Below are 23,943 nucleotides of genomic sequence, written 5' to 3'. Positions count from 1 at the left end.
TGCTGTTTCTAAGAATCTCCTATATATTTGTACTTACATCATTTGTGTTCACAATGACAGCTTATCTAACTTGTCTTCATAGTAATGAATTTACTGTGTCACTGGAGTATCCTATCTCCAGGGACAGTGTGGTGTTTCAGAGAGAATCAGAATATAAATTTGAAATCTCTGATCTACCACTAACCGTAAGACATAGAGTATTTGATTTCTCATTCTTCTTATTGTACACTAATATTCGTAATTAGAGCTAATTATCTTTTCACACATTTATTGAATACCTATTATATGTTAAGTATAGGCAATACAGAGACAGCCTTCAAAGAACTTAAGTTTTCAAGATTTACAGATTTTAGGTTATCATAACCCTCAGTGGAGACAATAAACATGACAGCACTTTGAAAAACAAAAGATGTTTAAGTAAGCTCTTGTCCTTATTTTCTGATTAATATAGGAAAACTAACTGGCTCCTTAACATTTGTGAACCCTTGAATAATTGGAATGTAATTTAAAGAAATCCATTCATTACCGTTACCTCATGAATCATCCTTTTCTCTCTGAGTATCTTTTAAGATGTGTAATGATTTCTCGAGGAGCGGTTGTTGAATGCCATGCAACCGTGATGTGGAACTTTGGGGGCTACCATCATCCATTTGAAGCTCTGAATCACGTTTTTCTTCCTGTGACAGAAGAATGGAATTTTTTTCATGAGGGAAATTATGTATCAGGTGTTTAATTTTACTTTGGTTAAAAATAACAGTTATAACAGCTTACATTTCGGGAACAACATTTTTCACTAATAGTTTATTACCACGTGTTTTAATCCTGAATTAACCCTAGGAAGTAAGTACTATTATTAATCTCAGTTTGTGATTAGGTGGGTCATAGATAGTTAAAGCTCTCTACCCAGAGTTACAGAGCTGGCAAATGATAACAGCAGTTTCACTGAGTCTTTTAAGAATACTCACAAATAATCTAAACTCAAACCCCTTGCCAAAATTAAATGTAGTTTTATTTCATGGGAATATAACGTTATATACATTTCATAGAGTAAATGAGATCCAGAATTTTTATCATGCCTCAGTAGCTATTGAAATTGTGGAAATGCTGTCTGTACTGAAAATTGTATGTTACACTTTGAGATTTTCTGAAGTAGGTGATTCGATTTGCTTCTACATAAATACTTGACAAGAATTAGAGTATAGCTTCTTTTTGATAAAGTAGAGCTGTCTTTTATTTCCATTTTGGAGAATACTTATTTTACACAGCTGATATGTCTAATTTGAAGAAGGGTTTATGGTTGAACACATTTGATTTTTATTCTTTGACAAGTAATTAATGCTGCTCTCTGTATCATCTAAGTAGATCCCAGCATTTCTAACCTCCTACTTCCACTGTAGTATGAATTTCTCTTCTGATTACTCTTTGTTTTCAATTTTCCTCCCAAACAGGGCTTATTATTCCAGTCGAAATCATCAGCAATAGTTGAAGGTATACATTATTAAATAACATTTTTTTTCTGTCAGCCACAGCACTCAATTTCTTGCAGTATTTCCCACACCTCTGGGGTCTAGACCAGTAATTTAAAACTGGAAGAGACATACTGGCTTTAAGGGGTTTAATTCAAAGTGTAACAGGATGGACACTGTTAAGTCTGCTTATACCATTTCTGGTCTTTCCCTCTGGAGACTCTGAGAAGCTTTTCCTTTGTTTGCCTAATGAGTTCTTGTTACTGATAAATATACATTGGGGTCTGAAAATTAATGGAAAACTGCTCGTCTACACCTAAGGCACTCTTGCATTTGTGACCCTAGAAAATTCATCAGACTAAACTGTTTCTGTAAAAGCAGTTTCCCACTTTGACAGGGTAGTTCCAGGTAATTAAAGGAACTCTGGAGATTTCTGTTCCATTTTAATCTAGGTTCAGACTGGGCTGGGTCTCCCTTGTCACGTTGCATTTTAGAGGCTGAAACATACTCTGAGCCATGGAGGTAAGATCCTCTTTTAAACAATTTTAAATGGATATTTAGATGATAATTTTTTATTTAAATGCTAATAATAGCAGCAATAATAATGGAGCTACCAAGCTCATGATAAAATATTTTATATGGCTAAAAATAGTTTGTGCATTATATAACATTGGCTATTTTCCAATTCTATTTTGGTATCATTATTTAAATATAGTACCACCAATATGGTTTTAAATTCTGTCTTCTTTTGATTCTATCATGCTGTGAGCTATTTGTTGACAGGGAGGGCCACAGATAGCCACTGACAATTTGAGCATAGTAGTCAGAAAACATGCTATCAACATGGTATTTTTGAAGTATTTGGGAGGCTCTGGAAAACATAATAGGACTTTTGGTGTAAACTTAGTCTAAGACAACTGGTTCAACTACCCTGGAGACCTGGATATAAAAAGGCAAATAAATGCTGGGTTTCAGAGAATAGACAAAAGAGGCATCAATGTTTTATTTCAAGGTTCATGACAGTAGGTGGATTCTAAGACAAGGTAGTGACTTGTTTAGGTGTGACCAAATATGAAGGCAAACAGTATACATTTATTGTTTATAGGTCCTATGTAAAGCAAAAATACAACCAAGTTTCTTTATTGCTAAATGTATTTTGAAGGCTATTGATTGATATTCTAATTCTTTATGTAGGAAAGATGTGATTATAAACCCTATATTGGGATGGTTCAGGAAGGATCTTAAGAATGTTCTTAATCTGCCTGGACAGAATAGAGTGCTTTGACCTCAGTAACATGTTTGAAATAAACAACAAAGGGCAAAGAAGTAATAATCTCTGGTTGTACAGTGATTATTAATTCAACATTTCTGGGGTGGGAACTTCAAATAAGGCAGCAAATACAGAGACTTTGTTAAGCAGGACTGTCTAGATTTATGGCATTCTAGGGGAAGCGCACACATTCCTAGAACATTGGACTGGTGCCACCTCCTTTGGAAGAAACACAGGTACCAGATTGGTTTAATGGTTAACAGCTTTTCAAACAGAGAGAGGATATTAAAGAACTCCCAGCTGTCCTAAAATGGTTTTTTTTTTATTTTATTTGGTGGAGGTTTCATAATTCCTCATAAGGAGGAATAATTAGGAATTGGATCTGAAAGAAAGCATTTTTGATACAGAATCCATCTGGAGAGAAGAGAGACACAGAGAGAGAGTGTGTGTGTGTGTGTGTGTGTGTGTGTGTGTGTGTGTGTGTGTGTGTGTGTTCTTGCCACTGACTGAATGATGCATTTGGTGAGGTGGTGGTGAATTTTGCTTAACTGCAGGAAATACTTGAAAATTCAATAAGCTGAACCAGGCAACCCAGAAAAATTAATAATGATGAGATCCTTCATCTAGGGAGGAGACGGATGCTTTAGGAGTGATTGTGCTTAAAGTAGAGGCAATGAGGAAACGAGGTCCCAGCAACCCCGGGTTTTAGAGAGTATCAGAGAGGATGCTGCCTAAGCGAGAAACCATATATTTCAACATAAAATGAATGCTCCACGTTTTAAAATAGCAGTGACCGGAAATACATTATCTTCTAGGATTTCTGGTCAGACCCCCTTATTTTTTTTCAGCTGGAGATGTGAAAGAGCTATTGAGGGACAAAATTTTCTGGCGTCACATTTTCCTTGAACACTTTGTAGTCTTTAGATCTTGCCTCATACAATTAAATTAAAGGTCTCATTGAAATTGGGAAGTGTCATCGCTCTTAAAGTGTGAATTATTCTCTGATGTACCACTTCATATATAACAAAATCTGTACAGGAAGGAATTCTTTCTCTAGGTATCCTCTAGTAATTTTGTTCTGTGGAAAATGTGGAATTTTTATGGCTGTACATCAGTATGCCTATAGCTTACATTGTATCATTTTTTAGCTTAAAACTGTGTGTCTATATGAACTGTAATTTTTTAATATGTAAAATATATAACTTACTTATATACTATATATATATTAGGAATAATAACTGCTTATAACCAAACTTTTTGTAGGTGTAACACAAAAGCAGGCATCAGAATGATTGTTAAGAAAGTGTTTGTTAGGTAGAAATATGAAGTCCATTGGAAATGCAATGGAGTAAAGTGTTGTTATTCCTTTATTTGAAGTTTCTAGAAGAACAATATGCTCACTAATGTATGATTTCTTCACATTTGCTCTTTTTCCTCTCTTCAATAAGGCCTCTAGTGAAAAGGAAAATAGAGTATTAAATTTTACATGCAAATTTTCAGTAGTTTGCAAATGACTAGGGGCAAGTCTGCCTATTAAATTACTTTATTCCCACTATTGCTATTTTAAAACGTTGAACATTCATTTTATGTTGAAATATACAGCTATACTTTCATATTACTGAGATTTACCATATTACGTGCTTGTCAAAATCTACATGTTTCTTTTTTATAAGTTGTTAAAGAAATGTTCTGTAAATGTGTTCTCTTGCCGCACAGTCTTAATAGTTCTATGTTAGCAGCTAAATATTTAATAAAAGTATAACAAGATGTGAAGCATGCATTACACAATAATATTAAAATTTCCTCTTTGCTTATGTCTCGTTTTTATTCCACTTTATTGACTTACAAGCATATGCTGATGAACATAATGCATTGTATCATCTCTCACAGGTGAGGATTCAAGCATATACCGATGATATGTTAGAAATTCCTGGAATTAATTGCTTAATTCAGTGGGGAATAAAGTTCAATATAATCTTATTTAATTTTAAGTAGGTGCACTTTAAAAGTTACTGCTGGTGACAAATTGGTTTTATTTATTACATATTATATCATTTTAAAAAATTTTATGATCTGAATCAAATGGCACCAAATTAAATCTGCTCTTAAAGATTCAGGCTTTCCTTTTACTTGCCTTTCAAAACACTCAATGTATGGAAAGAAGTTTTGGCAGCTTGTGAAATATCCATGTTTATATCTGAATAATTATCTTTCATTTATGGTGATAGCTCAGTTTGTATTTGCTAAACATATCAAGGCCCCAGAAAATAAATAGAAATATTGAAATCATTTTTTTATTTAATGTAGCAGATGCTGAATAAGGATACTTAAAACCCCAAAAGAATCTATATAAATTCTAGCTATCTTCTGACCAATTACATACCAGTTGGAGCTATTCAAATATCTAAAATGAATAAATCCTGAGAATCTGAAGACTAAGATTTTCGTTGTCCTATACTACTTGGCTCTAAGCCAAATGATTGAAATTAGGATAATCTTGGGTTAGAATGTTCTAGAAGTCAGAAAGGGTGAAAATATTTTAAAGTTCCTTGAAAAAAAAATTCACCTAAATGTTTCTGGGATCCTTTTTATTTTCCCTGAGTCCAAATCCTTCTGTCTGTCCTTGAATTAAGTTGTATCCTCTCCATGAAATCTTCCCAAACAGCTGAACCCCACACGAATCTTTTCTTTCTCTATATAGCTGTTGTACTTACGCAGTGAACTAAACAGTTTCTTCCATAATTATATATTGCTTTGGGTTTTTGTAAATGTTTGACATTGTGAAATTTTGTTTGTTTCCAACAGCACAACTCTAAACATGATTTATATCCTTGGGACCCTTTTATATTTTAACGACAGAAGCTGTTCCCAGGTGTTAACGGTAGCTGGCATTACAGCCTTAAAATTAGGCCCACGATTTGATCATTTAAACATTTCCACATAGTCCTCTTTAAATATATCTAATTTTTCTTTTAAAGGATGTCTCCATTTAAAAAAAATTACGAGTATTGATTGATTCATTTGTAGGGTGTTGAGAAAATAAGCTTTTCTTCCACTTCTGTGTTCTCTGACTGGGGCCCTGCAAATTAGGTTGAACAAAAGACAGGTTAAAAGGAGAAAAACAAACAAAATTTATCAATGTGTGCATTGCACATACACACGAGAGAACTCAGTGATGAGTAACTCAAAAGGGTGGTTAGAACTTGGGCTTAGCATCTTTACAAAGAATTATGGATTTGTAGAGAAATGACAAGAGAAAGGAAAGGGGTTTTAGGCTTTTAGGGGCGGCAAACTTGAAAGGTAAATATATGGGGAAAAATAATGGAAGCATCACTTTATTAAGATTTATGATATAGATTCCTTTAATTACATCTGTCTCTGGGCTGAAAAGAGTCTAAAGTTGTCTCTGGTGGTGAAGAATCATCTTGCCCTTCCTAGTAGAGAGAAGGAAGGCAGAGAATTTTTCTTATGTCTTCAGCTCAACATAATCTTTACGTCAAAGTAGCATATTTTGGAGTGGATACTCTGCCCCATCCCTTACATTCATTCAAAAAATATTTACCAAGCATCTTCTGTGTACCAGCCAATTTATACAACATCAGGGCTCTTGTCAATATGCATTCTAGCGGGAGGAGCCTGATGATATACAAATGTATATAGAAGTGAACAGGAAATTATCAGACGGTAAGAGTACTATGTAGAAAATTAAAACAATGGGACATGACAGAGAGTGACTTGTTGACTGCTTCATATTGGGAACTCAGGGAAGTCTTCTGGGAGGAGATAACATTTAAATCATTACCTGAAGGAGTTGGCCAAGCAAAGAGCAGGGGGCAAGTATTCCAAGTGGTGGAATCATTAGTCCTTAGTGTGGGATGTTAGTAGGTGAGGGAGAGGGCATAGAAGAGTGAGGAAGTTCTCAGGAGTTAGATCAGGTTGGTTTTCTAAACCAGAGCCAGTCTTTGGCTTTTGAGTGCAATGGGAAGCCCTTGGAAAATTTAAATTAGGAAAGGAGATCATGGTGGTTTTACATTTTTAAAAATTAGTCTAGCAATATTGGTTTTCAAAAGCATTTTTCATGCTACTAACCTTAGGATAATTATGTTTAATGGCGAGATGTAATTTAAGTATTTATGTTTTGGGGGTATTTAAGTTACGTTTAATAGTGATTTCTTACTTATAAAATATATTCAAAATGTAACATATTATAATATAAATAATGACGTGGTAAATATTTTTATGTAAATACTTTTCCTCTTCTGTTAGATTGGTTACATGTTATAGATTCTCAGAAATAATATAACTGGATCAGAGAATAAGAATATCTTTTTTTCAAGTACTTAATACACCCTGCTGAATGAATTTCTGAAAGGCTGGTACCCACTTGTTTTCATTGGTGATATAAGAACATACAATTTATTGTAGGCTTACTGACTTGAAATCATTTAAAAAATTTTGTTAATTAAGTAAGCAAAATCCCCAAATGATTACATATATTACATGTTTAGCATAGAAGAAGATACTAGTTAACGTAAAAAATTAAATAGTAAACAGCTCTATATAAACTATAGCTTATCTCAGCTTAAACTTACTTATACAGTTTATCTACTATCAGTTGTTGTTTACCTTATGCTAAATCGGCTATCCTGATCTAATTAGATCACACCAGGTTGCTTTCAGACCTTGGAGAGCAGCCTGAATCTTAGTGATACACGTTTATGAAAGGCTTTTGCAGATTTTCCTCAGAACCTCAGGAGCAGCACAATTTGGGGTAAAGCTAGTTGCTTTAGGAATAGGAGCTTGATTCAAATACTTTCTAACTCTGACTTCTGTGAGCCAAGAGCCTATCTATTCATGAGTCCTAAAGAGTTTGTTGTTGTTGTTTTTTTATTTTTATTTTTATTTAAGTTGCTTTTCCATGTCAAATGTCAGAAAAAGGAAATAATATGTTACTATTTAACTTGATGTATTTGAGACAGAAACCCAAACTTAATTGACAAAGTGATCATGTTAGTAGTTTGTCTGCCCACCACAATGTTCTGTTATCAGAAAAGAATCTTCTGGCTAGCAGTGTCTATTGTTCAAAACTCCTACATCTCTTTCAGATAGTAGTAGAGGCATATTATTGCATTATTTTCTGATCTCTTTTTTCAGTTCTTTGTGATTACTTACTGCCATGCATCTTGTAGACAACCCTGAGAAATGAAAACTAATCAATCTTAATGTTATTTGAAAGAGGAGCATCTCCCTACCAAATTATTAGTGTCATGCTTGGTTTATACTTTCTGATCTCCAAGGTGGTTAATGGAAAATTCTACCTTCTATTAAATGTTTGAGATCTAAACTGAATTGAATATCAAAAAAAAAAAAAATCCCTCTTAATTCTCTTTTTAAATGTCTTTTAACTTCTGAGCAGTCATCATCAAGGAAAGTGGTGCTGATGAAACCAAGGTAGAGGGCAGGGAACTCCAGAAATCAGGGCACAGGCCCAGGTTAACAATCACCTTAGCATTTATTAGCATAATCAGCACAGAACAGCATAAGGGCAGGTATTGATAACAGCTTATCTTCTGTTTCCTCCTTGATGCACATTCACCAAAAAAGTAAAACTTGACTAGTGGAAAAGTTTTTGAAGGAGCCAATAGGGGAAAAACAAAACAAAATACCCCCCCCCAAAGAAAGAAAAAAACAGCAAAATAAATCTTTCAACAAGCCATGAAGGAGGGAAAAAATACCAAACAAACTTGGAGTAGCCATCAAATTCTACTGGCGTCTCTGTTACTTACTATTTATATGATTGTTGGCAATCACTTACGTATTTGCACCTCAGTTTTCTCATCTGTCAGGTAGCTGTACTACCCTACTCATCTCAAAGTGCTATGAAAATATAGGAGGAGTATGTAGGTCAAAGTCCTAGATAAAGTATAAAGCACTTAAAGAATAACATAATATACTTTTAAAGCCTAGCTCTCAGAGACAATAGTTTTTAAAAAAGGAAAAGCTATACTTTTCATTTCAGATGATAGAAATTGTACTCCAAGTAGAATGCTATTATCAATTTCTTCATGAACTTATTTCATTCAGTTAGTCCATTTAAAATTGTTATCATTTCACAGAATTCCAAACATATAACCAAAAAAGAAAAAAAAATTGGGGTGGATATATTCTGGACTGTGAAAAATAAAATTATTTTTGAACAATATCTTGTTTCTCTGAATTTTAAGACCTATCTTGTAAACTTTTTTGTATATTAAAAATTCTACTTTCATACCAGTAGTAACTTCTTTTAATTTTCTAATCTTTTATCCCATACTGACTATCTATGCACTTGTGTCTTGAGCCCTACCTCAGACCTACTGAATCAGAAGTCTGGGAATGGGGCCCAGCAGCCTGTGTTGTAACAAGTCCTCCAACTGATCTCTTGCTTGCTGAAGTTTGGGAAACACTCAGTTACATGTAATGGAAAAAGAAGCTAAATAGTACAGAGTGATTATAAAAATTTAATGTGAGCAACTGGTGAATGTTGGGACCATTTTTGGAAATAAGGAAGACTGCTGATTTGAGAGGAGAAATCAAAATTTTTTCTTCGATTTATTAAAAATTTAATTATAGTAAGATATACATAATATTTATCATCTTAATTATTTTTAGTGTATAGTTCAATGATCATAAGTACATTCACATTGTTGTGCAACCAGTCTCCAGGACTTTTCACTCTGCAAAACTGAAACTCTGTTTTGTACCCAGTAAAGAGCAACCCAGTTTCCGCCTCCGCCTAGTGCCTGGCAACCCCTGTTCTGTTTTCTGTCCGTGAATTTGGCTACTCTAGATACTTCATTGTATTAACCTGGTTGGGCTGCTATAACAAAACGCCATAAACTAGGAGGTTTAAACAACAGACATTTACTTCTCTTTAATTTAATTTAATTCTGGACGCTGTGAAGTCCAAGGTCAAGGTGCTGGTTCCTGGTGAGAGCTCTCTTCCTATCTTGCAGTCCGTCACCTTCTTGCTGTGTCCTCAGTATGACAGAGGAAGTTCTGGTGCCTCTTCCTCTTCTCTTAAGGTCACCAGTCCTATCGTATTAGGGCCCCAACCTTATGACCCCATTTAACCTTTGTCACTTCCTTACAGGCCCTGTCTCCAAATACAGTCACATTTGGTATTGGGGCTTCAATGTATGAATTTGGGGGGGGCACAGTCTAGTCCACAGCACTCATGTAACTGGACTCATACAGTCCTTGTCTTTTTGTGACTGGCTCATTTCATTTAGCACAATGTAGAATGTACTCTTTGATGAGTTAAGTTTGAAGTAGCCGTTTCACGTACAAGTGTGAGATCAAGGTGGTGGATGGCAGAAGGGCATGCTAAGTGGTCATTTGTGCACTTTTCATGTCTATCTGCAAAATGTCAAGTTCAGTACAAAATTTCATATGAAAGTAGTCTCATTCCAAAGTGCTTTGAGTTCCAGATGTGGGGAAGAGGGGATTTCCAACGTAAATTTTGAAAGCTGACTTCTTTGGAATCTCAGCAGTGGGGTTAAAGAATTAAGAATTAAGTATTATATTTTTAAAGTATGTTTTTCTTGTGTTTTCCCATCACAGATTTATCTTGATCCAATTTATATTTTAATTTAAAAAGTCATAAGCTTATATATATTATATCTAGAATAACAGTTTCTATGATTACATAGCGTAGTGTTAAGGATTATTCTTTAAGAAAATAACAGTTTTGTTAAGGAAAAGTTTAAGAAAAATAAAAGAATGCTTAAAAATTACTTGATGCTGAATGAAAAAAATATGTAATGATACCCTATTTCTCAGGTGTAGATAATCATTTTTTTATATAGCCTTATCCCAAGTAAAAAAGCCTTATATCGTATAAAATATCAAAAGGGGAATATATTTTTACAGTATTTCATATTTGTATAACATTTAAAAAATTCTCTGTTAATGTGTTTAGCAGGAAAATTTTAAACAGTAAAAATACTATCCCATCACATGAATTACCTCATAAAATCCAAAGAGATTAACTTGGGGGCAAATAGTATATAAAGAACCCTCTTTAAAACCAAAGTCCACCAAAGTTAATTAAGAAAAAGTGAGTTAGAAAATCTTGAACAGACTTAGCTTTCTAAATATGAGTATTCCACATCTTAGAAGGCAGGAGAAATTATAGTTTCAAGAGATTTGTTAGGAAGACATTGCCAAAAATATAGGAGGTATGTGGGCTGTGTGGGTGTGTGAGATGTGTGGGTATACGTGTTGGTTGCATTAGTAGTGATTATAATTCATAATGCGGATAGTTATGCACTAAGTATTTATGATGGAGTAGATAGAATGTTTTAATTGACTCCTCTTAGCCGCCTTATATTGTATACAATTCTCTTTTTACATTTGAGAAATTCAAGGCTTTAGGAAGTTAAGTAATTGCCCTAAGGTCATACTGCTAGAAAGAAACGTCAATGTTTTTTAAGGCAGAATGCAAAATTGTCTGTCTCATCTGTGGTTTATTTGTGAGTCTTGCTTTGATTGTTCTTTAACATTTATCTCAAGCACCTACTCAGCACAACGTGCTTGGTGGTATCCGTACACAGTTACTGATTTCTACAAGTACCTAATGGGATACATAGTTTACTTGAAAGCCAGTTTTATCCCCTAAGGAATTAAGAAAGCAAATGCTTTCCAGTATAGTTGTGACTCAGAATTACCTGAAGTCAACCTCAAACTTCCTGCAGCATCTTTGGCATTCTGAGTGCAATCATTTTCAGGTCCAAACCTAGGCTAAGCCAGATGGTGTTTGTGTAGCTCCTTTCTTCTCTTCTCCTTACGAATCCCTCCCATTGGCAAAAGTTTATCTGATTGGATGGACTTCAGTTTTCCAAACTTTAATAGTACCCATTTTATTGTGCTGATCAATACTACTGGGTCAGTAGAAAGATAGACAAAACTCTATCCTCAAAAATCATGTTGGAGAGGCAGAAAATATACAAAAGAGAATTAAGTTAAAACAGCTTATATAAATGCAAGACTTCCTGGTACATCCTGACCAAAATAATGGATCTAGGTTTGGTGCAAAGAAACTTAGCATGTGGGGATTGGCATTGGGGCGAGAGTCATGGGGGGTGTCTGGGTATCCTATGCACAGTGCTTCGTAGGTACAGTGGTGGCTACAAAGCTCCGGTGAATTCATTCTAGCAAAACCATCCCTAGTCCAGCAGTTGTGTAGGACCAGGGCTTGGAGGTTATGCCATGATGCTGTCATCTGTCAGGGTCAGACACATTACTGCTGCTGGTGTCATTTCCTCTGCCTGATTTCTCACGCTTGGCACCTAACTTGCTTGAAATGGTAATATGTGATGGTTTGCCACCCACGTCTTTTTGCCCTCTTGTGTGCCAAGTCTGCATTTTTCAGCTTTTTCTCCCTGTGTCTTCCTAAAATTAAATGAATTACTTCTAAAAAAACCCCTGAGAGCACCCTCCTGATTTACAACTGCCCAGTAACCTTGGTCAGAGAGGACAACAGACTTTCTCTGGCTGTCTACTGAATGATGCTAAATATATGCAAAGTGACTCCAGTTGTTTCCTTGCTTTGGGGTTTAGTTTTTTTGAAATGCTTGATTTTTGTTTTGAAAGGGAAGTTACCAAACTGTTTCATCTACAGGAGATTTTGTTTAAATATTTCATTAAAAATATTTGGAGCCTCAGACAGTTAATGTTGAATTGAAAATCAGTTAGGTTTTTCAGTTAATTTTTTTTAACGCCTGGCAGCTGGAATATATCACTAAAATGCTGACACTGTATTATTTAAAATAGCATTGCCCGTGAGGCTAAGAGAAGCTATTTAAGACAAACCTCAAGAAGGCTGGTGAAATAATAGCTGAAGTTACGTTATGTCAGCCAATTCCTCAGCATGGAACAGCGATGTGAAGCAGAATTGTTATCCTTCACTGAGACGTAAAATCTATATCTTGATCCTTTCGGTCAATAAAGGTCCTATAGGAATTGCGCCCACGGGGAGTGTGCTTTCATCCAGTGCTTTGGCCAAAGGTCATTTTGGATGGTTCTGCTTTACCTTTTCACTATGCTCACTGTTTCATTTAGGTATACTCAGAGTACAGCTTTGGAAGGGCTCTGGGGTTGTTATTCTGTACATAGTTTGCATTTTATGAAGAAATGGGTTTAGCTATTGGACTGACCAACAGGAAACCTGTTACAGAAATGGCCAAAGGATCTATGGAGTCTTTTTACCTGGTAAATTATTTTTAAGTCACTAGGTCTCTTAAACTGAAAGGTAATTTTAATTTAGTTGATTAGTCAGCAGCCTACCAGCTCCTTATGTGCAAAGTGAACTCCTTCCTTATGCCCTTAGTGAAGCTGGAGAGAAAAATCACTGGACCAGGGGTGGAGATAGTTGGGGAGGGGGCAGGGAGGCAACAAGGTAACTGAGTTAGAAATCCCTGCCTGCCATTCCATTTGCTATCCTTACATCTCTAGAAGATAACAAAGCTTTTAGTCTGTAAAAGAGAGTAATACTTGTTTCACCCACCTCATAGGGTTGTACTATGATCTAATATGATGTCTGCTTGTAAATGATGGAACCTTATGTAACTGTATTCTTGTAGTAAGTGAGGTGGTCCATCCTTAGCATATTTTGATGATAATTTGATACTCGTCTAGAAAATATAAACACACACAAAGCATGTAAACAAGAATAGTGCCTAAGGAAATCATAATTATTAAATGAATGGAGTTTTGTTTTCAGTTTTCCTCACTGTCTTTTTGCTAGCTCTTTCTCTCCCTGGGTCTTCCTGGTTATTTGAGATGCCTACTTCAGTGACCTCTGTCTGAACAAGGGTCTCATACTGTTGTATCCATTCCCAAATCCTCTCTAAGAGAACCTGTTCTTCCCTCATAAATTAAGTGGCAGTTCCTTTCATGGGTCGCCTCCCCAATGCTTCTTCATACATTTCTTTTTTTTTAATTGAAGTACAGTCAGTTACAATGTGTCAATTTCTGTTGTACAGCACAATGTCCCAGTCATGCATATACATACATATATTCATTTTCATTTTCTTTTTCATTAAAGGTATTACAAGATATTGAATACAGTTTCCTGGGCTATATATTTCTGATGATCCTAAATTGACCTTTTTCTAATAAATGGTTATCAGCAATACAACTCAAATACCTTGTCTTTCTACTTGTGGTCATTTTGTAAAATGTTAACATTTCTGAAGCTGGCAGATACCTGTTAGATTCTTTCTTTCCTACTATCCAACAAAAGCTGTTTTTGAATTGATACTATTCCTTACAATCAAGGATACTTCAGAATTGGGAGCATAGAACTTACAGTTCAGAGGGGACTGAAATGTAATATTGGGGGTAGGGGGAATGGGACTCAATCATAGATTGAAAATTCAAAAGTAATAAACAGACAATTAAAGTCTTTCTCCTAAGCTTGTTCCTCCCAGTAGTACCTCTTCTGGGAGACAAATTCCATTTGCATATATAGTCCCTCAGTATCTTCAGGAATATGTTCCAGGACAACTCCCTCACCTCTGCCCCATACCAAAGACTGAGTGAGGATGCTCAAGTCCCTAATATAAAATAGCATAATGCATCCACAGATACACAGGAATAGCTATATTAGAGCATATGTGTATGCTTTTCTTATTTTACTTACTTTTTAACACAAATTACAATATCTTAGAGAATCTTCCTGTAGATTTTTGATGTAAAAATGTATCTCAGAATTTGTTCTTCTCCAATTACATAAATACCTTCATTGTTCTTTTTAAAGACTGCATTTTTTTAATACAGTAAAAAGGCATTTATAATTTTTTTCTGTGAAATGACAGGCTCATATTCATTGACTCCTTTTTATCAACGTGTCAGTCTTTGTCCATTATATTACACAGAAACTAACCATTTGTCTGTGGAATGAATTTAACTAATTTTCTCCTAGATTTTCATTTATTTTTCTTTATGTTAATTTTGTAATGAAGAAAAGTTATGATTTTATGTAGTTGGACTAATCAATCTTTTTTGTCTTCTGAGTTTGTTGTCACAGTCAAAAACGTCTTTCCCACTCTAAGATTATTAAAATTATCTTTCATTGTCTCCACTGTACTTTTACGATTTAGATTTTTACATTTAAAAGACAGCTTCATCTGGAATGAATTATGGTATAAGATACCATTGAGTAGATACTATTTTATTACATTAGTTGAGATTTTTATTTAAACCCAACAGAGTGGTTGAATTGTGAATATTTTTAAAGTTTTACAATAATCCACCTGTTTCTATTTTTACAAAAAACTTTAAGTGGAGAGAAATAAAAAAATAGGTCTTCTGCCGTCATGTACCTCTTGGTCAGGGATCTGAAGTTGGTCAGGGAAGTGGAAGGAGAAAAGTAGAGTTAGGGGTTAGGGAGGATGTAAGTTAGAAATTACAGTTAAAATAAGGGTAAATGTCTTTATTCTCCTCCATTTTCACCTTTGCAGAGTGACCTTTAGAGCAGCCATTAGTTCATAAATATATTTTAACTATAATTTGAAGTTTTTCAAATTTAAAGTTATATTTCTCCACAAAGAAAAACAAGATTAAATTTTAAAAAATTAACAGAATGATGATAAGAATCAGAGTGTGGTTTTCAGTTTGGTAAAACTACTTGTATATACCAGAGGAATAGTCATTCTTCACCATTTAAAGCTGAAAATACTTTAACACCCTATAGGTAGGTCATTATACCTTTGGAGAAACCTGGAGATACTGGAGATTTTGAAAGTTCCGTTTTATGGGTTGAAATAAAATAAAGTAAGATAAAAGCTGTATTTCCCTCCCTACTCAATTTAATCTTTTAAAAAGGCGTTGCAAGATTTTATTGATTTTTTTAAAATGTTTACCATTTTGAAAGTATATTTTATGTGTAAGGAACTCAATATCAGGTGCTGATGTTGAGAATCACGTAAGTTTCTAGTTTAAAATATTATAGAAAGTCAGGAAACATAACTTCCTATTTCATCTCAAAGATTAAGAAGAGATCTACAATTCATTGTTGAGAATTAGGTATTCGATAGCAACTTGGCATATTTGGCATAAAAATACAAGCTAAATAAATGAAGAACATATGATACACACACAGTAACTAAGCATTGAAGAGGTGCCACAGATACAGTTTGTTACAACTATATCCAGTAATCTGACTTAAAACAACAACCAAAACCCAGAATCTCAGAAATAACAAGTTTAAAATTAGGATGTTCACTTGCATTAATGTAGTTTCTGTACTGGATATATAAGCATGGTGGAGAGGAAAAAACATTGCACTTGGAGTGGAAAGACCTGGAATCAAATCCTAGTTCTGTTGATTTGGGCCCTCCATTTTCCAGTTTGTAAAACAAAATTGTTTTGCTAGGAGAGATGCCCGCTGTGGACCACTTTGGCAGGCTGGTAAATCCTCTATAGACCCATTCTCAGAAGTAATGTTTTAAAATGCTTAAATTAAAATACACAGGATTATAAAAGAAACCAATTACATCAAACTGCAGTTAACTAAATATTAAAACACACACATTTGCATATTAGTAATGTGTAAGCTTTTTAAAATTAAACACATTACATATTGAATTTCAGCAAAGTATCTCAAAACTTTCATCTTTTCAAATGGTGTTGAATTTATCACAACTACTGAAATGTGTTAGGAAAATGCCTGATGTCATTTGGTCACAAAGCCACAGATACTGCTAATTCTATTGGGCTTATGACCTCTCCACATTTGAATAAATTGTTAAGTTTCAGTTAGAATTGAGTGAAAATAAAAATGCAAATTTTTGGGGGGTGGTCCACTAGGTTCATGGATCTCTTAAATTCTTTCAGTGAAGCTCAGCACAATTACCTTTGGACTTTAGAAGTTTTCGTTTCTTTCTGGTTTCAAAATGGAGTCATTTCTCTGTGATTCCTCACCTCTTTACATGTTGGCATTGCCTGGGATCAGGTTTACAAATTTTGAAGTTAAAATGTAACAAAATTTTGTGAAACTATACCTCCAATTGATCAAACAGTGACACAGAAGCTCTTTGCACCACCATTCAAGTTTAATTTTTACTATTTCTGATGAAAATTTCTTGTACAAAAAGGTGCTCTCTCATCTAAGACTGTATTAGTCTAAATTCTCTACAGTCTCGACATCTGCAGCTGGCCAGAGGTGCTGGTGTAAATGCCAGTGCAAATGCCAGCAGGCTGGAGACCCAAGAACTGGTGTTTCAGCTGAGTACAAGGAAAGGAAAAGACCACACCCTAGCTCAAGACAGTTAGGGAGGAGGAGTTCTCCCTTACTGGTGGGAAGGTCTGCCTTTTGTTCTATTCAGATCTTAAATTTAGTCCCACCCATATTAGGGCAGGCAATCTGCTTTAATCAGTTTACCAATTCAAATGAAAATCTCATCCAAGAACACCCCCCCAGACATACCCATAATAATGAAGTATCTGGGCACCTCATGGCTTAGTCAAGATGACACATAACATTAGCCACCTCAGTGCCCACAATGAAAAATCATTTTCTTGTTTGTTTGACTGAAGTGTAGTCAGTTACAGTGTATCAATTTCTAGTGTACAGGATAATGTCTCAGTCATGCATATACATACATATGTCCTGTAACTGAAGTTACAAAATAACAGTGGAATGAAAAGACAGTGACTTAATTTTATTATAATATGTAGAATATGGTACTTTCATTTTGAATGGTATACTTTTCTTGCTGTTAGAGTAAGTAACCACCTTAGATTTCTCATGTATGTAGAATGATTATGTATGCAGGCAAAAGCAGAGTGTAGGATAAATAAAATTAATTGTTAAACAGATTTTTAAATACTTTAGAAACCTGTCATTGCGTCTTGGTATTGCTATTCAATTAATGCAAATGCTGACTTAATCTCTTTATATTTCACTTACATAATAATTTGCTGTGAGGTTTTGCCTTTTAGCTTACAAGTATACTCTGCAGCTTGAAGACTGAGATGCTAATTTCATCTCAGGTCTTCAACAGATGAGGAGTAGGAAATTAAACAAGTGACATAACTGTGGTCTTTGCCTGAACTTGTTTAATTGAGAAGCTGGAACAAAAATGTTCCACACTTAGTGTTACTAGAAAAATTTGAACTCCTTGGATGAAATACTCTGTTTGAATTTACTCAGCCTTGTAAATACATTTTAAAAAGTGATTGACCTGCACAAATTTGTTACCAACCTTCTCTTTCCCATGATGGCTATCTTCTAGAGAAATGAAGGAAATAACTTCTCTTTCCACTTCCCTCTCAGATATTCATGCTTAACAGAGGCTGAGTAGACCAGCATCTGTTACCTGGGGTGGAGCTATTACCGTCCAATGAAGTGCTGTGTGGGAAACAATTACATGAAATCAGAATGCAGATTTAGGATCACTTAAGGTCTGCAAATTTGGCCTAGATTTTAAAGTAATGAATAATGAAAAGATTTAGAGAATAGAGTTCCTGTGCCAGGAATGTTCTCCTCTTAAGGAAAGTCCCAAGGTGAAATGACTTGGGAAAGAGAAATCCAATATAAAAATTGGGTTATTTTTTAAATTTTACTCAGAAACTAGTTAGGAAAAAAAGAACAAAATAAACACAGGCTTGAGGGTACTGTGGTTCCACCCCTGACCGCTGGTTAAGTCACAGGAGAGTAGGTGGTAGAAAATGAGGTGGCCAGAGAAACGAAGAGAGAGAGACGGACAGAGGAAGGAAGAGAAGACAGAGAGAGAGAGAGACCGAGAGGAGATGTGCTGTGGGCTGGCTAGATAGGTCCTCCCCAAGAGTTATAGGGAAACCCAGTAGGCCAGGAACAGGCCCCAGGAAGGCTCCTCAGGGAACTCTGTGTCCCCCCTGGCCCTCCAATCTTGGATTGGCTTTCTTGAAGGTTTTACCCTTGATTTGGGCTTAACTCTGACGTGAGGTTCAATAGCCAAGTGCTCCCAGCTACGGGGCCCAGCTCTAACTCAGGCCACGTGACCCTACCGTTCTGTATTCTGTCCTCCCTCTATAAATAGTCCCGGTTAGCACCACAGATGTGGTGTAATAGATCTTACCTTTCACTGTGTAATTTTAAACAATTCTAGGTAGTGCTCACCTGGTCGTGATCTTAGTTTACAAAGGAGTTTGTATATGATGGAGGTGGCAATACAGACCTTCCCATTAGTCAGGTGAAGTAAAGCAAACCAGAGCAGAGGGAAGAATGCAGAAGAGTTTTAGGGCATGTGATTCTGAAGGCTGAATATTAATTACCCTTTTGATTTGCCTGAAAGATGCAAAACATAAAAGTAATGATGCAGCTGGAAGAAATCACAGAAATGTAATGCACAGAAAATATTAAAGTGCAGTGGAATTAGCCACGGCAAGAACAGGGAGACTGGAAGAGAATCTCTGCTGGCTTGGGAAAGAATGCCTGGGGCCAGTGAAAGACTGAGGTCGAACAAGAATCTTGCTTTCTGTAACTATTATAACAAACAGAATGTGAGGATTGGTTGGAGTGAGACATTTCTGCCATCTTAGGAACTTGCATGTATGGGAAATAAATACTTTTTGTCAGAGGGAAGCAATCATGTAACAATGGTGACTGAGTAAAAGTGGCATCAAAATTTAAAGCCACAATTATTTTTAAAAACTTCATTAAAATTTTTTTTACAGACAACATGTTGAAAAATTTAGAACGTCAGTTTTTGATCCATGCCATTCTTCTGTCGAGAAAAAATTTCTAAGGAGCATGGCTGATATTTAGAATGGATATAAAAATTATGTATACAAAATAAAATTAAACCAAAGCTATATATTCATTGATGTTGACTAGGATACATATGCAGTCGCTAAAATAAATAGATGTTCCTGCAGTAAAGGAAAAGTAGACCACTTTAAAATAATTTTTAATTTTATTGGCTGAGCATCTGAGAAGAGACTAGATTCCATCAAAACCTCATTAATTATAAGAGTGCAAAAACCTCAGTTTCACAAATTTAAATGCTTCCTGCCACCATTCAGTACATGTGATTGAGTGAGGCGAGCTGAGTGTGAGACAGAGTGATGGGACGCTGGGGGACATCTTACCTTCCCAGGGCATTCAAATGCAATTAGGAGAAAAGTCTACTCCAGTTAAACAAGTATCTTCATTACCTGGCTCTCTCAGAAATACTTGGGACTTTTCTCACGATATCAAGTAGTTTCTTTGCTTTTCGTGATCTAGTACTTAGGGGTAGCTTGTCTTTGGGAAGAATCAAGACCCACCCTAAACTATCCCAGCTGATATAAAACCTCCAGGAGTCTTTAGAGTCTTTGCCCCAGGAGTATATGAGGGAGTGAAAGAATATTAACTCTTTTCAGAAAATTAGGCTTTCAAAAGAAGAAAATTGGGGGGTGAAGGGGTCACCGTAAAAAGGTTTAGGTTGCTACTGGTTAGATTGTATGGTAGAACACTCTTTTTCCTTTCTTTTTCCGAAGTACTGAATTACCCAAGATATTTGTAAATGGCATTAAGCTTGAAACCTTCTCTAGTTTACAAACACTCACAGACTTTCCATCTTAATTGATTTTAAGTTTGTGGCAAATTTCTTTCTATTACGAGTTCAAAATATTGGATAAGTATTGAAATATTATTGTATGTTTGTAAGATCTAGCATTATAGTTGAAAGAAGCTAGAATCATTCACTTTGTAAGTATTAAAATGTGTCTTTCCAAATCTTCTGATACTTTGCGTTTAGAAGTGTTTCTGAAGTTTTATCATGACAAAGCAGCATGGGGCAGGCTTGAAGGGTCGATATTTTGATTCAGTGGCAGACATGGATTGAGCACATAGTTGGTGCCTGTTGTCTCACTCCCCCCCGATTACTGCTGAGGGGACTGGCCTTCTTCCACATTTCACACTTAAGACCACAGCATCTCAGAAAGAGTCTAGCTTTTTGGAAATTTTATTGAAGAAGACATTTTTAATCAGTATTAATTATAGAAATCTCTAGTTTACTGCTTTTTGATTTTTTAGTTGTGTTTTGTTTTATCTTTGTAAAGCTACTGTCATTTGTTTTGCATGCTAGAGAACTCTTAGTTTGAGGAATAATAGTCTATCATATTGTATTTTCCCAGAGGTTGCACTTGGCTTTGTGGTTCTCTCTGGCCCAGGGTATTTGGCATATACTCTTAAGACATAAGGGAATATGCTTTGTAGAAGAAATGGACAACATTTTTTCAGTGGTTTTCAAAAAAACATTTTAAGAATAGAATTAGATCCTACCAAGATGTTCTTTAAATTATGGGAAAACTTAAAAAAAAAAACTAAATCTTTTAAAGAATTTAACAGTCTTTTATAATATTTCAAATTAGTCATTATAGTTTATAATAAATCTATGATTGTCAGTGAAAAATTAGTCACTCTAAGAAAGAAATGGGAAATTTTATTTGAGCTAAATTTGAGGATTATAACCTGGAAGAGCATCTCAGAAGCTCTGAGAACTGTGTCAGTGGTTAGAAATCAAGGCACAGTTTTATAAGTCTTCTGAGACAGAGCTGTACCTCAAATAATGTATTATTGACAGTTTACATAATGCAGATCTAACCTTCATCCTGGTGGGTCATGCGACCCCTTACAAGATCAAGAAGGAATGTTCTCTTTTAAGGAGTTGTCCTGTTGATGCCAGGAGAATGCTGCTCTTTACGGTTGAGCGGGTATTTCTGCCGATGGGGGAGGTTTGGTCAATGAATAACGCAGATACACTGCACAGTTGAGGGGGAGGAGAGCAAAGGCAGAAGAAACTTTTGTTTAAATTTTTCTTGTCTTGTCATAAAATATGAATTTTTATTTCACAATGATAAAAATGCTTTTGAAGCAACATCAGGAAGCAAATCTTAATATAGGGCAGTGCTAGTCCCACTTCAAAGAGAATCACCATCGTAGAGGAATGCTACTGCACAGATTCCTGGGCTCCATCCTCAAGGGTTCCCATTTGGGAGGACACGACTGGAGCCTAAGCATTTGTATTTCAAATATGTTCATGGGTGTCATCGATGCTGTTGATTTGTGGACCACATTTTGAGTAGCATTGATTTAGGGATAACCTGAGAAGCAGTGTGTGTGCTGACAATTTAAATTATATTTTTCAGAAAAATAATTTCAACTGTTCCAGAAGAGGTCAGTGTCCAGAGACCAACATAAGCTCTGTACAGATGCAAGATGACGCCAATTATTTCATCAACCATCTTGGAGTTCCCACTGTGAGGTTTGCTTATGAAGACATCAAAGCATTAGAGGTAATTGTTTTTAAAAATACAAGACACTCACACACTAAATAGCAGACACACAGAATTTTATTTTATCCTGGCTATTCGTCTTTTTTACCAAGTAGGTCACACTGTAAGAAGCTGCTACATTTAGAAAGTTAACTCTTGTTCAGAGGCTTTGTAAGGATATTTGAATGAAAACATCAGCTCTTTTCAGTAGTCGTGAAATCAATTTAAAAAGATTTATACTGTCACTCACATTTTTGCAGCATGCTTCGCAACAAGAAATTTACAGTTGTTGGATTAACATCAAAACATAATTGTAATCTTCAGTATTCACAGAAACAGATGACAGGTGCAATAGATCCTCGTCTCCTTGCCCAAGGGAAAAAGCATTTCCCATGTGGTGTATTAATGTGAGTCTTGTGGGTTAGCTACCGAAAGTTTGTCAGTAGTTCCCTTGCCTGAAAAGGTGCTACTTTTTTGTGAGGATACGAGGCTTTTTCCCAAAGAGTATCAGATAAGCCTGAGTCACCTTAATTAAGTGTGTTCATCCTTCTGTTGGACTTTAAGCCTTTTGTTCTTTCTCAGAATTATGTCACAGGAACTGTTTCTCTGTAGATCCGAACTTTTTGCAATATTTTACCTTCTTTTACAAATTGTGCATGCATTATTGGGAGCTATTTAAAAGCTTCTGGGGTTGGCCTGCTTAAGGTAATCATTACTTTAACCATATTGTGGCTGGAAAAGAGAGTAAAGGCTGCTTTGTTTTTGAATTATAGATGTTCCTGAAAAGTTGTGTTGCAATTTTGTTTTTATAGGCTCGATGTCACATATGCAGTCTCTTCATTTCTGATAGTTTTTTGCACTAGTTACCTCTGTGTTTCTCTGTAGCCCTCTACCCTCACCTCCTTCCTTACTTCCTCTGTAAGTTTCTCTGTAGCCCTCTACCCTCACCTCCTTCCTTACTTCCTCTGTAAGCAGCTAACGATCAATAACAATTCATGGAGGGAGAAACTCTGGGTGACTTCTGTTATAATGAGATGAATTTTTGGGTTATGGAAATACAGTCATTATGATGCATCTGTTTTTTAAAATTGGATTTCCACATGCTCTTGATGTTGAAGAATGTGGTCCATGTGTAGAGGTATCTTCTCTTACCAAGCCCATAGATACACTGATGAAATTGATATATTAAGAAATGAACTCATTTTTAATTCTCCTGTTTGATGCCTTGTAACATCTTTTTATCATCCCCTGCCGCATTTGAGCCCTTTCAGCTCCTGTCATGTAACATGTTGAATGATAGCTTTTATTCAATACATGTCTAGTTCATTTTGGTTGAGTTTGAAACAAGAATTTAGAGACGACATAGGAATGGGACTATACTTGACTTTGGGCTCATACTTACTAGACAGATGATTTAACTTCTTTCAGAATTATTTTACAGATGAGGAACCTTGGTTTACTTATGACTCTATAAATAAGGATTAAATGAGACTATGCATGTAAAGGCTTAGCTAACAGTAGGTGTGTAGTCAGACCTCCAGCAACCACAGCTGTCATCATAGTCATTCTTGTCCGATTTACCTATTAGTGGAGATGTCTAAACTTTCTTAGATAAGAAGAAATTAGTGGGAGGGAGGAGCTTGTTCATTGTTAAGAAAAGCATAGTTCTAAGGCTGAGGAGGTGGGATTTGATGAGGATCAGTTGGAAGGTGGGTAGTGTTAATGGGAGAAGGTTGGGAGGAAGATCCCAGTCAGTTTCTCAGAAGTTGCTGCTGTCGCTGTGAAACTCCTCAGGCTCAGGGCTGTCCCCGAGAACTGGCTTAGTCTGAAGAAGCTACTCAGGTTTTCAGGTTATACCAGAACGTCCAACTCCCATCATCAAAATCATTTTCTACAGTATTTGTCCCCAAAAACATAATTAAA

General features: G+C 35.6%; 1 protein-coding gene across 11 annotated transcripts in view; it reads left to right on the top strand.

Annotated features, from left to right (window-relative positions):
• The window catches only part of NAALADL2 (N-acetylated alpha-linked acidic dipeptidase like 2), a 1,180,690-nt gene that overhangs the window by 938,462 nt on the left and 218,285 nt on the right, over positions 1–23,943 (top strand). For all 11 annotated transcript variants that reach the window (XM_032484091.1, XM_032484056.1, XM_032484093.1 and 8 more), the window contains one exon: positions 21,895–22,041. In XM_032484091.1, coding sequence (XP_032339982.1) covers positions 21,895–22,041 — 147 coding nt within the window. The remainder of the gene's footprint in view (positions 1–21,894; positions 22,042–23,943) is intronic.

Source organism: Camelus ferus, chromosome 1 (assembly GCF_009834535.1).
Source record: "Camelus ferus isolate YT-003-E chromosome 1, BCGSAC_Cfer_1.0, whole genome shotgun sequence".
Lineage (NCBI taxonomy): Eukaryota > Metazoa > Chordata > Mammalia > Artiodactyla > Camelidae > Camelus > Camelus ferus.
Note: the sequence above shows the minus strand (reverse complement) of the source record. Positions and strands in the feature narration are given on the sequence as shown.